This window comes from Lycium ferocissimum, chromosome 5 (assembly GCF_029784015.1).
Source record: "Lycium ferocissimum isolate CSIRO_LF1 chromosome 5, AGI_CSIRO_Lferr_CH_V1, whole genome shotgun sequence".
NCBI classification, from domain to species: domain Eukaryota; kingdom Viridiplantae; phylum Streptophyta; class Magnoliopsida; order Solanales; family Solanaceae; genus Lycium; species Lycium ferocissimum.
The window spans coordinates 10054041-10068917 of record NC_081346.1 but is presented as its reverse complement, the minus strand read 5'-3'; the positions used below and the strand labels follow the sequence as shown (position 1 = coordinate 10068917).

The window sequence follows — 14877 nt, the reverse complement described above, 5'->3', positions numbered from 1 at the left end:
CTTCTCTCTTTCCATTAGGGTTTCTAGCCATGCATGTATATAATAAGTTGTTCAAAAATGTAATTAGCTAACGATAGATTTAATTATTTAAATATTAAAAAAAAGAACCCCAAAATATAGTCATTTATGTAAGCTGATCAAAATCTCTAAATTGTGGCATCCACATCGATTTCAATGGCCCATTTAACCCATCTTGTTTCAACCGCCCTATGTATTTAGCCCCTCCAAGTTTCTACCCTACGTCACTTCATTTCCTTCTCTTTCCATTAGGGTTTCTAGCCATGGCAGCGGTCTGTTTTCCATATAATAAGTTGTTCAAAAAGAGTCAATGTAAGGATGCGCATTGAATGATAGATTTAATTATTTAAATATTAAAGATTTAGAACTTATTTTGGAAGTTGTGGGGCCAAATTCTTTCAAACTTGCTATTTTGAGTATTGCAACTCGTGTAGATCAAAATCTCTTCATTGATGCTTGTCTTTAGGCATCAAATAATAACAATCGTATGAAAGGTTATTTCTCAGACTTTAGAAGGTATTTTAAGTCTAACTTACCTTATATTTTCAATATTATTTATAATTTTTTGCTCATCAGTTTTTTTTTTTTTTTTTTTTTTTTGTGATTTTAGGGAAAATCAGCAATTAATTAATAAATTAAATGGTGTTCCGACCACGACTACGATTGCTTCCTTGCTTGACGACCCATTTTTGGGTCAGTATGAGGTAATTGCGTAGTTAAGAAATTTGTTATGGTTAAAGTCAATTAGCTTTGTCTGTTTGACATTTTTGTTAGAATTCTAGGTTTATGTGGTGTAAATCTAATGTACCTGATTTCATTGTGTGAACTGGAATCTGATTAATGATATTTGTACTTTGTTTTCTTCAATCAAAGATCTTGCCATTACATTTGCTCTCAATTATAAACTGAACACTACTTATTCTTTGACTAGCAACCCCCAATATTGCATGATTAATTCACTTTAGATTTTAGTTATCTTTGTCTTGTCAATTGCTTCAAGATCAACATAATAACATGGAAAAACTCTATTTCAGCCTGTCACCTACTTGGTAGAAGCAGACCTATTCTGTTTCATGGATACTTGTCTCCACTATGTCTGCAAATATGGTTTTAAACCAAGAGACTGGTCAAATGCAATTAACAATAATTGCTGCTCAACAGGATCAAAAGGTACCTGTCAAAAAGGTATGTAAAAATATTTGTGTCTATTTTTTGTTTTAGTTATACTGTTTAGTATTTTATTGTCTTTGTTGTTTACAGACATTATCAAACATTTAAAGTTTCGGATTCCAAGACTTCAAAAATTGCACTGTTAACTGCCTTCGGCTTTCAAGCTGAAAAAATCCGCCACGACCACTTTAAAGACTACTTTAAATTAGGCGACATCCTTCTCTTTCATGTACAACCATTTTTAACAGTTGATGAAGGAAAGATTACTCAAGTTATTAGGGTAATTAAATCCTGACCAGATAATCTTGTGTTTTGGTTATGTTTTGATGTCCCCTGTTTTTTTTTACAACAAATGGCGCCTGATTATGATTTTTAACAATTTTGCCACTTGGGATATCGTAAATTGTTGGTACATTTTCCTACCTTTTGAAAGTTACCTCTCAATTGTTGTTAGATTTTTTTTGACAGAAAAAGATCTTCAAGATTAGTGGTCTTCTTGCGGATTTCACAGTCCCAGCCCTTGCGATATTTTTCTCCAATATCTACTTTTGTTGTTTTTCATTTATTTATTTGCTTGAAAATATATATTGTATATATGTTTCATGTTACAGGAAGGATATATTCTATTATTTACAAGAATTCCTAAGCAAAATTAGGGGCAGAATCAATAGCTACTATATGAACTAAGCAGTTTGTGATGATTCCCTTCCGCGAAGATGTGTGATAAATGGTCTGGCGTATCCAAATGGTCCAGCAGTAACCTGCAATCTATTGTCATATGTGAGAAATTCGTGAATATTACTTGTTGCAAGTATAGATAATGTGCGTGTGAGTCGATGTTAATTTCGAGCGGAGTTAGATTAAGTGCTCCTGCGATTTCCAGTCCTTTGTTTTAGTCCTGGAATTTCAGCTCCTAGGCATGAAATATCATTATTTATAGTTTTCGAGAACCTTTAATCATTTCCCCTCTATAGGCTCTTATGACATCTCGTATGCCACTTTGTCTAGTTTTAGCGTAAAGGCACCATTTGTGTTAAGCCAGTCAAGTGGGCTGCGCCGCGCCGTAGTTAAGGGGCCAGATTGGGGGCCGGGCTTGGGGAGTGAAAAGGGTGTTCGGCCCAGCCTCTACCCGGATACACCTTAGCCTAACCGGGCAGGGCATGGTTTTGTTAGTGGGCCGGGCCTTTTTTTAAAAAAAAAAAAAAGTTCTAATACAAAAATAGAGATTTACATTTACTAATAATAATAAAATTAACATTTACATCTAATGATAAAATTGCTAAACTAAAAAAAAATTAGTCACTGTTAAATTCAAAAAGCTAACCGTTGTAAATTTTAAACACTAGTCATTGCCAATTTTCTTTGAACCCCTAAATTTATGAATAAACTACACTTTAGTCATATTTTCAAACTGTAAATACCCTTCCATTCTTCTTCATTTTCACACAATTCTTCCACAATTCTCTCTTCATCTAAATTTGCTATTCAACTAGTGTACATTACTACTTTCAACTTCCATGGATAATCCTCCACCTCCACCTTCTCGTCGAGTTTGAAGATCAACTTCAAGTGCGGTGTGGATGCATTTTGAGCGAGTAAATGAGGAACATGTTAAATGTCAACATTGTGGTGACATATATCTCCATAAGTCCGGAGCGCCGGGTATTAGCCTATTAGGGTGTGTGTGTGTGTTGGGGGGGGGGGGGGCGGGGGGAGGGTTACCGATGTGTTGCGTAGGCACTTGTGAAAAGGCACGAAATTAAACTTTGAAGTTTATCTCTTCTTTAACTTTGTCCATCGGTATTAGCCGTTTAATTTGTATGTTTTGAACTTTTGATTTGCAATATTTCGCCGTTCAAGTTTGTGTGTTTTGAATTTGCAATGTTATCAATTTAAGTTTTAAGTTTTATTTTAAATTATTTATGTAGATGTTGATATGTCTATTTGACTGGACAAGAAGTTTAAGAAGGAAGAGAAAACTTTCAAACTTGTGGTGTTAATTGAATCACATATATTTTGTGTGGCTATAAATCTGTCACGACCCAATTCGCGAGTCGTGGTGGCACCTACTATCCTGGTGGCGAACCACGTACTAATAACAAGTTAAATAAGCGAAAAATTAAATAAGAATAAGTTATCAAGTCTTAAATACTTATCATAACTAGAAATGTCACGACACCCAAAATGCTGGTCGAAGGGTACAAGAGCGCTAACATGGTATGGAATAAAGTACGAAAATGCCGAAGGCTACATCTTGTACGTCGAATACAAAAACAATTAAATAAGGAGGTCGCCGGGGGCCACGGATGACAGGGCTCACCACGAATTGCGAAAGATGTCACCAAATGTATCGGCCACGGGGTGTAGAGCTGAACTGGATCGTACTTTGCACTCAACAAAAAGTGCGGAAGAGTAGTATCGATTACAACACTAGTCTTGGGTACGCGTCATAAAGTCGACAATGATTAGATAACGCGTGAGGAAGTGAAACTAACAAGTAGCACATAGAGCAAACAAGTATGGTCACATATAATATACAAGTAAAGTGTAAAGAAATCATGAAATCAGCAGAGACGAGATATAATTCACCGGATGATCGGTCAAATGTATAAGTGAATGAATGCGATGCAATACAACAGATCACCCTCTCACTCCGGCTCTCTGTACACGCATGCTTAAGGGCGGTGCCTCAAAGCCATGACCCATGGGGACCGCGAAGTCCATGTACCACTTGTCTCCGGCGAGAAACCTCGGAGGCTTTCAATCACTCTTAATCTCGTGAGGACCTCGGAGTCTCTCTGTCACTCTTAATCTCGGCAAAAACCTCGGAGTCTCTCGATCACTTAGCTCACCATCATCACAAGAATAATATGGAAGGCATGTCATACATGATATCAGTCTCAACAATATCACCAATATACAATCAATAAATACAAGTCATATTAATGTTATCATTCCTTTCCATATAATGAGGGAGCTAGTATGTAACAGAGATACAAACAGGTGATAATCACAAAAAAATAACACGTATGGCGACAAGCCCATGCATGTTGTGAGAGCCAACCTAATTGGAATCCGCCTCCACTCCATGCCCAAAGGCCTATATCTTATCCCGTCGCTTCTCTTACAACTACATACGATTATATCAATCGAAGTGCAACCAAGTAGACCATAACTTACCTCAATGCCGAACAGGTGCCACGAACTCTCACACCAAAGCTTTTCCCTTCCGAAATGCTTCCAAACGGACAGTGTCTATCAAATATATAACTTACATTAATTACGAGTCTAAATACACCCATATTGCTATGCTTTAAATTCAGAATCAGAAGTGAACCGCAAAGTCAAATCCGAGCCCCGAGGGCAAAACTGGAATTTTATTAAAAAATCATTTTACCCAAAACCTTAGGGTTATATATCCAATGCAATTCGTCAATTTCAATCTTTATATGTTGCATTAATTAGGAAGAACGCAACTTATCTATTCTATTGTAAATAAATTAAACCTGGGGATATTTTGATAAAAAAGAAAAGAAAAAAAAAAAAACTAACGTATCTTGGCAGTAGAGTAAGGAGTGAAATATGAGATAACATTGTTCTGTTACAATAACGAAAAATCGCACAATATGACTTGCATCATTTAGTATTAGTGCTCAATGATTAGATCATCATATGCCCATTATTACCCCTTAAGTTTATTAATCACACTTTGCACGTTACATGCAGTTCCTGAGCAAATAATACCCTAGCCAAACACAATTTCCAAATGTATTTTATTTATCTTAAAATGAAAAGGGACCTAATTAATCTTTTTGGCTAATCAGAAAATTTGTTTTCGTAATAAAGGAGACACCGTCCATTTGTCAATTTACTCCTGCAAAGTCAAATTAACAGTGGCCATATCTCTGTCTCACAACTCAAGTAGTGGTATTCATCATTTGTGAATAGTGATTAATTAATTTATGTGAAAGGACCAATTGTAAAAGAGAATACCTGCCACTGCAAGGTTTGATTCACGGGGAAAATGACCCTTCAGTTATTGCCGTCACTTAGATGTTTAGGGATTGTGTTTGGTTTGAGTGAATGAAAGAATAATGCCTTTCTAGTCTATGTACGTGCTATGTTCTCTTCCTTGAAAATGGGCATTGCTTGGGGCCCACTAAACATTCACCTAGTCTAACCTAAAAGTCCACACCTAATCTATATATAATAAAAGTGGCGTAGGCAAGGTGATGTGATCTGTCTACGCCTCCATTGATATTTATCTTTTTCTCCTTTTTTGGTTTTTTTTTGAATTTTTTTATATATATCTGCCTAATTGGCTTAGAAAAGCCCACAAAATAAATGTTGAAGCTACGTGTAGGATATGTTTAATTCTTAATGCTAATTAAATTTGTTTGCTGCATGCTAATAAATGAGAAGTGAAGAGACACAGTTTCACAAATATACACGGTCAAAGATAATACATAAGAAAATAGACACCTTCAAAAGATTTAATTGACACGCTTCAAAATTTTAATTAACGAAAGAGAAATGACACCGTTTCAAAATTTTAATCTTAAAACCAAAAGAAACGTAATAAACACCTTTAACTGTCCAGTATAAAGAGGAGTAATTCCATTGCATGTGCAGATTTGCTTCTGCTCCGATGACTATTAGTTATTTATCCAATAGAATGTAACAATTAAGTTCACCAAACCTTTGATACAAGAGCTTCTGATATTAAGGGATTGAGAAAAGATATAACATTATGACATGGGATTCCTGTTGAAGCTCCCATTTAAGAAATTTTCCACCAACTGATCTCAATCGCTTTGATTTCTACTTATTTCGCATAATAAGGTAATAATAAGTTTTTTTTCCTACTTATTTCGCATAATAAGTTTTTTTTTCTCTCTTCTTATTTTATTTCCTTTTGGGTCCTCTTTTTTTCTTTTTATCACTTTCTTATATGGTTATTAAAGTACATAGAGAAAAAGAAAGCAGTTGGGAAACAAACTAATATTGATTGCTTGATCATTAGAATTGTAGTGTTGGGTAGAAGACTTTTGATTGCTTCAGTAATTGTTCGCCGTATGTTTTTCATTTCTTTTCTACTTTTGATCATTAGAATGGGTGATGTAATTAAAGTGGGCAAATTCGGAACTTGTGTTGCCCCTTTTTCTCTCTCTTTATGTGTTTAGTTTCTTCATGCTTTTCTTTTATTTGAAATTGAAATGAAGCTTTTGAAAAACTAAAATTATATTATCTAATTTTAGAAATCTAATACTTCCTCCGGATAAAAAAAAAAAAAAAAAAAAAGAGTCCACTTAGCCATTTGCACACCCCTTAACAAAATACTAACTCCTATACAAAAATAGGTAATTTGACTAAACTACCCCTAATTAAATAGGCATTGGAATTTGATCATATAACATTTAATAGGGGCAAATATGAAAAAACAAGGTTAATTCTTTCTTGATTTACTGGACTCTTTTTTTTATCCAAGAAAAAATACTCTATTTTTGATATAGTACTATTAGAAGTGAAAATCTTCTTTTATATCTTTTTTTTTTAAAGGAAAATATAATAATAAAATTACAATTCATCTAGCCTTTATTCTAATAATATTTTGTAATTGCAATTTCAACGATATTTACAATTCTTTTATGCACATACATGAAAAGTTTTATCTTATTTGTTTTTACAAAATTAATGCACCGCGCGAAGCGCGGATATATTCCCTAGTTATTAGGAAAAGTGGAGTACAACCCAATGTAAAGTTACTGCTAGTGTAGGATATGTTTAATTTATACTTCTACATAAATTATCTGCATGCATTCAGGTACTACACCTATAAATATTATCAAGGCACACGTAATTATATGAACCCATAAAATAGTTAAATTCTAAAATTCAGAAATTACTCAAAGATCCACTATAAAAGAAAAACTATCGGTCTTATTACATAAACTTAATAACTTACTCACTTTACCACTTTTGTACTTATAATTTTTTTTTTTTTATCATTCCGTCAAATACTTTATTTACGAACTTATTCCTTGTATGGGTGCAAATAATATTCCTATAAATAAACTATTCATACTCATTAAATAAATATATTTCAAAAAAATACCGCCATTTCTCGCAAGTCAAGAATACCTTTTAAAACTACAGAAAGAGTATTTTAGCGAAAAGAGTCCAAAAGTGCTAAACGACCAAATGGGTCGTTACAAAATCATTGCATAAAGGTAAATCCAAATATAGAAAGGGGTCATTCTTTTTAGCACGGACTAATAAAGAAATAGGTTCACGTAAATTGAAACGGAGGGAGTATTATATTTGATATAATCTATGTATCCACAATATATATGACATGCTAATGGAGTTTTACTTTTATATAAAACTATCACAATCTAATATATACTGTCTATGAAAATGTATCAAAGGTATATTTGTTGAGAAAACAAGATTGTCTAGCTTTAAAATACAATCGTGCTTATCCCAATAAACATTGTATACGAGTTCAGGGGTTCAATAGGAACAACACTTAATTGAAGTGCCAAAATAGAAAAAAGGGATAAGTTTAGGGGGCAGCATATGCATTAAGCCTTCTTTATATTTGCATCATATGCTTATGGTCCTCACCTTTTTAAATTACTTACTCCTATTAGATTAAAATTGCTTATATACAAAAAATAGTGAAAATAGTTCTCATATCTTCGCTATTTGTTTGATTCTTCTGGTAGCAAGTTAATTATTGCAAAATTAGTATACTACATTTAGTAGCTGCAGATTTTGTAATCTCTTTATGTTAAACTGTGGAATTAAATACGATCTAATATTGCAAATTTAAACTATTTAATTTTCTTTTTTAATTTCTCACCCGGTGTTCGGTATTCGCAGCCCGATTATATTTGGATTTGCGCCACATAGGGCCCTATTCGGGGAAGCGCTCCCTGGATATTTTAATAAGGTAAGATTATACTCAATTTAACTAATACTTTTATTTAAACAAACACCCATATCGATATATGTATGAATTTTTTTCAATAGACCATTCTCAATTTTCTTTTGAAGACAAACTTTTCATTGTCATGGACAAAAAGTTAAGGGACTTCCATATACATTATTTAAGACACAAAGTTAAACGTAGTTAAGTAAACCATATGCAAGCTGACTTTATTTGTTCTAGTTCATATTACACTTTAAGACATTGAATGATAATATATTGTGATGCTTATTGGATAATTTTATTGTAGATGTTTCAATAATTGGTTCGGATTTCCCACTACTAAAAGCCATATTTGTTGGTTATTCAACAATGTGTGCCTACTGACAAATGAGACCAAAAATGACATCAAGACAGTATTTTACAGTAACTAAATGAATTTTGTTACCTAATACTCCAATTAAAAAACCAATTAATACTAATATTTTTTGTAATGAACGAGAGAGGAGGCCACATGTGATTATTGTTCGTTTAACTGCTTAAATTAAAAATAATCAAGAATGAATTTATATATATATATATATATATATATATATATATATATAAAATAACAAAATTAACGTATATATGTATATAATCGTTTAAAATTCAGTGTATAATCCATGCATTTCGATTAGGAAAAAATAAATAGTAAATTTGACTGGCCATTATACAAATATGCCTTAATTTATTCATCGTTTTAAAACTTCTGATTGAAATTTGAGATTATTTCGGTTGATATATTTCTAATTTGTTTGATTTTTTTTTTTTAAAAAGACTTCGGATTGGCAGTTACGATGCACCTGCAATTCCAACTATTATGTGTCTTGAGCCCAAAATACTATTGGATCCGGCTCCTCTCCATTTTCCCAAGTTCTTACTGGAATAGGTGACATGTGTTCTATTTTAATATCAATAGTCTAGATTAAATTAATTACCCCAAAGGTCTTAACCATGATTAAAGTAATAAATATTTCGATATATTTCTCCCAAAATGTGGTAACCCACCAATTGAATTAAGGATACACTAATTAATATTCTATTAATAACAAATTATCCTGCAGCAATTAACCCTTCAAAAGTTTAATGTTTTATATTTACAATTTATTTTTGCCAACTCTCTTTTTTATCATTGAACTTGGATATTTCAAGCTAATCAATTTTGAGAACATCTCTTATTTGTTTTGGTAGCAGAAAGGTACCTTTTGAATTTTTTGAACAATGATATACAACATTACAACCTATATTAATTAAGAGTTTTTATTGCAGGTGATGTCAAAATGAGCATATTTAAAGCAAAAATCAAGAACATGCTTTCGAATATGAAGTCAAATTTATAAGAAATTAATAACTAATTTGTTCAATTTATAGAATAAGAGAAGTAAAATTGAATTGCTTAGCATGAAACTACCATTTTTCAATTATAAAAGAAAAACGAAAGCAGACAAGAATAAATAATTAATGATTGTGGAATGTTGTAATTTTTTGGAGCATATATGAAAATATTTGAGAGTTCTTCAAACTAATAAGAGTAAATATATTCAATATTAATTAGCCAAATCATGGTTAGGATCTTGCTTAGTCAATTAAATTTTAGCCTTTAGTTTTAATATATGGAAAAGGCTCAAATATGCCATCGAACTATCGGAAATGACTCATTTATGCCACTCATCAATAGTCTGGCTTATTTATGCCATCGCTCGTTACCAAAATGACTCATCCATGCCATTTTTCATTAACGCCGGTTTTATAATATCAGATATGACACGTGACCTCTAATTAGAAGTCTACATCGTTTAATTAAACCAGCCCAATTTTAAATCCCAAATTATTAAAAAATCCAACCCATACATCCTATCCACCCACAACCATAATCTAGTTGGAGGCCACGTGTCATATCTGGTATTGTAAAATTGGTGTTAATGAAAAATGGCATGGATGAGTTGAGTCATTTTGGTAATGGGCGATGGCATAAATGAGCCAAACTATTGATGAATGGCATAAATGAGTCATTTCGGATAGTTCGATGGCATAAATGGGCCAAACTATTGATGAGTGGCATAAATGAGCCATTTTCAATAGTTCGATGGCATATTTGAGCCTTTTCCGTTTAATATATGCCATGTCTCACCTATCCAAATAAGAACTTGGAAAAAATGGAGGAAAGAGGAATGGAGAGGAGCTCTATCCAACACTATTTTATGTGAAAAGCCATTTAAAATCCAGCCTCCTATTTTCACCAAACGGTCTAAGCTTTGTAGTGCCTGGTGATTTTACTTTATTCTAAAAATATTTTTATCGTAAACACTTCCATAAGTATACTTGAGTATCAAATCGAAAGCCCACTAGTTTGAGTAAAGAGAATAGAGAGATGTCTAGTTCTCATTTAATTTCTTCTTGTTGACAAATCCCAATAATTATCAAAGTCATATAGCCATAGGTAGAGTACTCAATCAATCTATCAACAGTGATAATTTTTATTTTATACACAAAATGTTACAGTCACATATAAGTAACCTTGATGACAAACATGTAAATGCTAAGTAGTAACTTCAGCCAGCGAAGTGACATTTTAGTCTAATGAAACTAAAATATCTACATCTTGGACTTTGTACCTCCAAATGATAAAAATATTTTTAAAAAAATCTACAAGTTTCTTGCTTCAGCAAGCATAAATCTAACTAAAGAAAAGTAAAAAAGCAAGTAAAATGAATCAGAGTGTGTAGTCTTTGTGATCAGGTTGTGTATTTGCCGAAAAAGTTGATTAATTCAGAAAACTCGAAGAGCACTTAATTGGACTTGTTGTTGATGGTAAGCTGCATAGCACTGGAAATTGCTCAGTAACCTTCAAATTTTGGCTAGAGTTTTCATCAATATGATGATTTCCGCCACGTGAGCCAATGATAGATGTAAGAGCAACAGCCAATGCAGATTGAAACTTTGGGTCGGATGTTATTGCTTTTGTTGCAGCTGCAATTGTGTCTTGTGGTAATAAAGATTGTGTAGGCTTCGTGCTAATATTGTTTTGTAGATAAGATTGGGAAAGAATTTCTTGTGACCGTCTTGCAAAGCTGAGAGAACTAGCGTCTTGGTTCTTGTTATAGGCTTGGTTACCGTTACTCCAAGACATGGGAAGAAGAGGATTAGACTCGAAGGAACTGAAGTTGAGAATATTTGTGGAAGAATTATTATATTGCGGGGGATAATTACTACTAGTCATTCTTTGATGGTGGGGCAATAAGGAAGTGGATGAGCTTGAGGTTAAGTCAAGAGTGATTGTAGGAAACTGAGAGTGCAATGAGGAAGAAATGGACGAATTTGGAAGGTAAAATGGTTTGGGTTTTGAGGTATATGATTGATAGTAGTTGAGTGCATTAGTAGTGTTAGTTGCCGGTTGACTGGGGCCTGATCCAGAGCTGGATGAACCAGACAACAGCATGGAAGCAGCTGCTGAAGTGGTGAAAGCCATTGATGTGGCTGAAAGAGGAAGTGGATGGTTATGTGTTCCCTCATATGTAGTGATCAAAATTGACATGTCCTGAATGCATTTTTGAACCTGCAAAGCAAGATTTTCTGAATCGTGAGCTAAAAAGAATAGAATACATGCAATTAATTATTGATACTCAAAGCGATCCTATCTTTTACGAACTATTTTTTTCTTTTAAAAAGTGATTTCCTAACAAGCACATCAACTATAACTCCAATTATAATCATAGTTGTTGAGATTCAACGCGCGAGACAAGACAGTATATTACCTGCTTTCTTACAGGGCAGGATGGTGCTACCGTGCAACGATAGTAAGCACGAGGACATGGGTTTCCTTTTGCAATTTTTTGTCCATATTTTCTCCATTGGCATCCATCGTTCATCTGATGATGAGAAAGAAAGAAAAATTCATTACTAACACAAAATGCATGGGTTGTTTATATTCTTCACTTAATTTAACCAGTACTACATTATTAACCTAATGAAATGAATTCTTCATAGATCCTTACCGTGGGGGTATCACATCTAACTCTGACCGAAACCTTCGCTCTTTTGGTAGGGTTTTGTTGTGCGACATCATCTTCTTCATTCCTCATTGTCTTGAGAATTTTGTGGGGTGGCCGTGTTTCAGCTCCTTTTTCGTCCTTAACTTCTCCTAAACTATTTTCTGGACTGAGATTTGAAGGTGAAGAATTCGTACGTGTATTCGCAGACGATTCAAACTTGCAATCCAATCCTAGGGTTAGGCCACTTTTATCATCTTCTATTGCCTTATCTTTGCTCAATATTTTGGACAACTCCTTTTTTGTGTCGCTTGAAGTCCTTCCTAGGCTAAGGGACACAAGTTCAGCTTCATCGCATCTATTATTAGTATTAGATCTTTCAGCATCTCTTTGAACAACTTCCTGGAATTGCATTTGAAGGTGCCGATAATCCTTCATAATTCGATCTAAGTGCGTCTTCAGCCTTTGATTTTCTTCCATTACCTCTTCCATATCGGCTTTGGCTGATTCGAGCTGATCGTCCTACAAATCAGACACACACCCAAAATTAAGAAATGAGAAATTTGATCAAAATATATGTATGATGAACAAGGATCAAAATGTTCTTTTTGTGATCATTAATCTTACCCAAGAACACCGGCCAGAAGAAGAGAACAAGATGACGAAATAAACTTTTGAGAGTTATTGTCGTACATATTATTAGAAAAAACTACTCCCTCTATCCCAAAAAGATTGACACTTTTCGCTTTTCGAGAGTTAAACTTTTTAATTTTGACCGTGTGATTTAACATAGAATATCTTATTTTTTCGAAATAAAATTATATATTTGAAAACTATGTAAAAAGTACTATAAGTCACCATAATTAATAATTTAAAATATTTAAAAGACGTATGAAAAAACTACGGTCAAAAAACAACTCATTTGACTCTCAAAAAATGAAAAGTAACAATTTTTTTGGAACGGAGGGAGTACTATATAGATGACCAAAGTTGGTTATCCAAAAGTCAAGACAGGTCGGTTGTGATCAGGAGGGATGACTATGCCCTACTTCAATTGCTGTGGTCAAAGGTTTTGAAATTAGAGACTGAAAATTAATGTTTGACAACTCTGCCGGTTACGATGACTTTAATTGGCTAAAATGCCCAAAAGTTGACTTATCGTACATGTCACCTGGAGCCTCCAATTACCTTAGGCTTCACATTTTGATCATCAGCTCGATTCTTTCTTTGCTACGTTCTCATTGACTATCATGTATATGAATATGCCTTGACGGGGAAGGCATCAACTCTTTTAACTATACTTTCATACATAGAATCAAAATTTGAAGTTTGTAAGTTTCTATAGCAGTCTCAAGCTAATATATACTAATAATAGTTTATTTCATAATTAAATATTTGTAGTGGATCTGAGCAAAAGCTAGCTACTGGTTCCGTAAACTCATATATATTGTACTCTAGATTCGCTTTCCTTTCATATATTATATGAAGATTTTGCTGTAATAATCAATTTTAAAGAGATCTTGCTGGATATATATATATATATAACATAATGACGTCATATATATCTACTCCTTTCTCTCCAGGTTATTTATAACCAACTACTATTATAAAATGTAACAGGTTATAGTAATTAAGATAGAAACAAACCATGCATAAATCAAATATCATGAACACATCTAACTCAAGAAAATGGACAAGATTGAGGGAGCTACATAATTATACCTCCTTGTCACTGGCGAGATCCTTTTGCTGAGAGGACTTGGAATTATCGTCCTCATGGGCTTTTCTTTCCTTGCCAACCTGAAGCATAGAAGATATCATCTCATGAGATCTAATACGAAGTAATAGGTGAATTAGGAAGCGTAGCTTTAATTTAAATTCCATCATATATATTTCGTGTTTGGATTATTTAAATAATCATTTGATCATTTCCCAATTGGCGTCTAGTTATCAAGTGATATGACACTGCAGCTGTTTGGAGTTGTTTTCAATTCTCATGCAGAGTAAATTCTATAGATGTACTTCAAATTTTATCTTTATCTTTCAAGCTAGGATTTAATAGTTTCAACACAATTTTAGAACCATGCAGACATTTTCAGATGCGGAGTACTTCATTATCTTATCTTTTACATATTAACAAGTGCACGACTACTTCTGGATAAATATGTTCACTATCTCGTCGTTACATCATTGAAACTAATAAAATCCAGATCACAAATAGCATATATCTGGCAGAGTTGACGAATATATTTACCTTAAGAACATTACTATCTTCAACAAAGCCTTCGTCATCAGCTTTGATCTTCTCCTCTTTAACTACACCTCCACGAATATTTGGTTTTCTGAAAGCAGCCTCCATATGCTAGACCTTAATTATCTTCCTCTTTATCTCTTCTTCTGGCTCTATATATTTTTTCTGTGAATTCTACCTTTAGCTATATCTGAAAAGCAAGTTATGGTCTTTTTTATAAGGATGAGCCAACAGTATTTGACTTGTCAAAATTAATTAAATTCAAATTCAAATTCATTGGCTTACCAACACGACAAACAAAAATGTCAATGGCCCAGTAGTTGCACACAACTTAGGAATATACTGATAGATAATTACGTTTACTTTTTCTAATATAGAAAGCATTGAAAAGGAAAGTGCTTGATGAAGAAATCAACTTCAACGTTTAAGTCTTATATATAACATGTCAGAAAGAGGGTTTTACTCCGCAAAGGTCGGGT

At 33.3% G+C, this 14877-nt stretch overlaps 2 protein-coding genes across 3 annotated transcripts; one reads left to right on the top strand and one right to left on the bottom strand.

Annotated features, from left to right (window-relative positions):
* The first annotated feature begins 251 nt into the window (after positions 1–251).
* Positions 252–1709, top strand: LOC132055913 (uncharacterized). The gene is made up of 4 exons (XM_059447936.1): positions 252–534; positions 629–722; positions 1053–1203; positions 1279–1709. The coding sequence occupies exons 1-4, from the start codon at positions 506–508 to the stop codon at positions 1332–1334; spliced, it is 330 nt and encodes a 109-aa protein (XP_059303919.1). The 5' UTR covers positions 252–505; the 3' UTR covers positions 1335–1709.
* Positions 1710–10611: 8902 nt separating this feature from the next.
* On the bottom strand, positions 10612–14592 carry LOC132055912 (WRKY transcription factor 72A-like). 2 transcript variants are annotated; one of them, XM_059447933.1, is made up of 5 exons: positions 14402–14592; positions 13870–13947; positions 12154–12669; positions 11914–12027; positions 10612–11714 (listed from the first exon to the last, which is right to left on the bottom strand). In XM_059447933.1, the coding sequence occupies exons 1-5, from the start codon at positions 14504–14506 to the stop codon at positions 10923–10925; spliced, it is 1605 nt and encodes a 534-aa protein (XP_059303916.1). In that variant the 5' UTR covers positions 14507–14592; the 3' UTR covers positions 10612–10922. The 2 variants fall into 2 exon arrangements, with proteins under 2 accessions (XP_059303916.1, XP_059303918.1); XM_059447935.1 differs by having other exon boundaries at positions 12154–12660.
* Between the last annotated feature and the right edge of the window lie 285 nt (positions 14593–14877).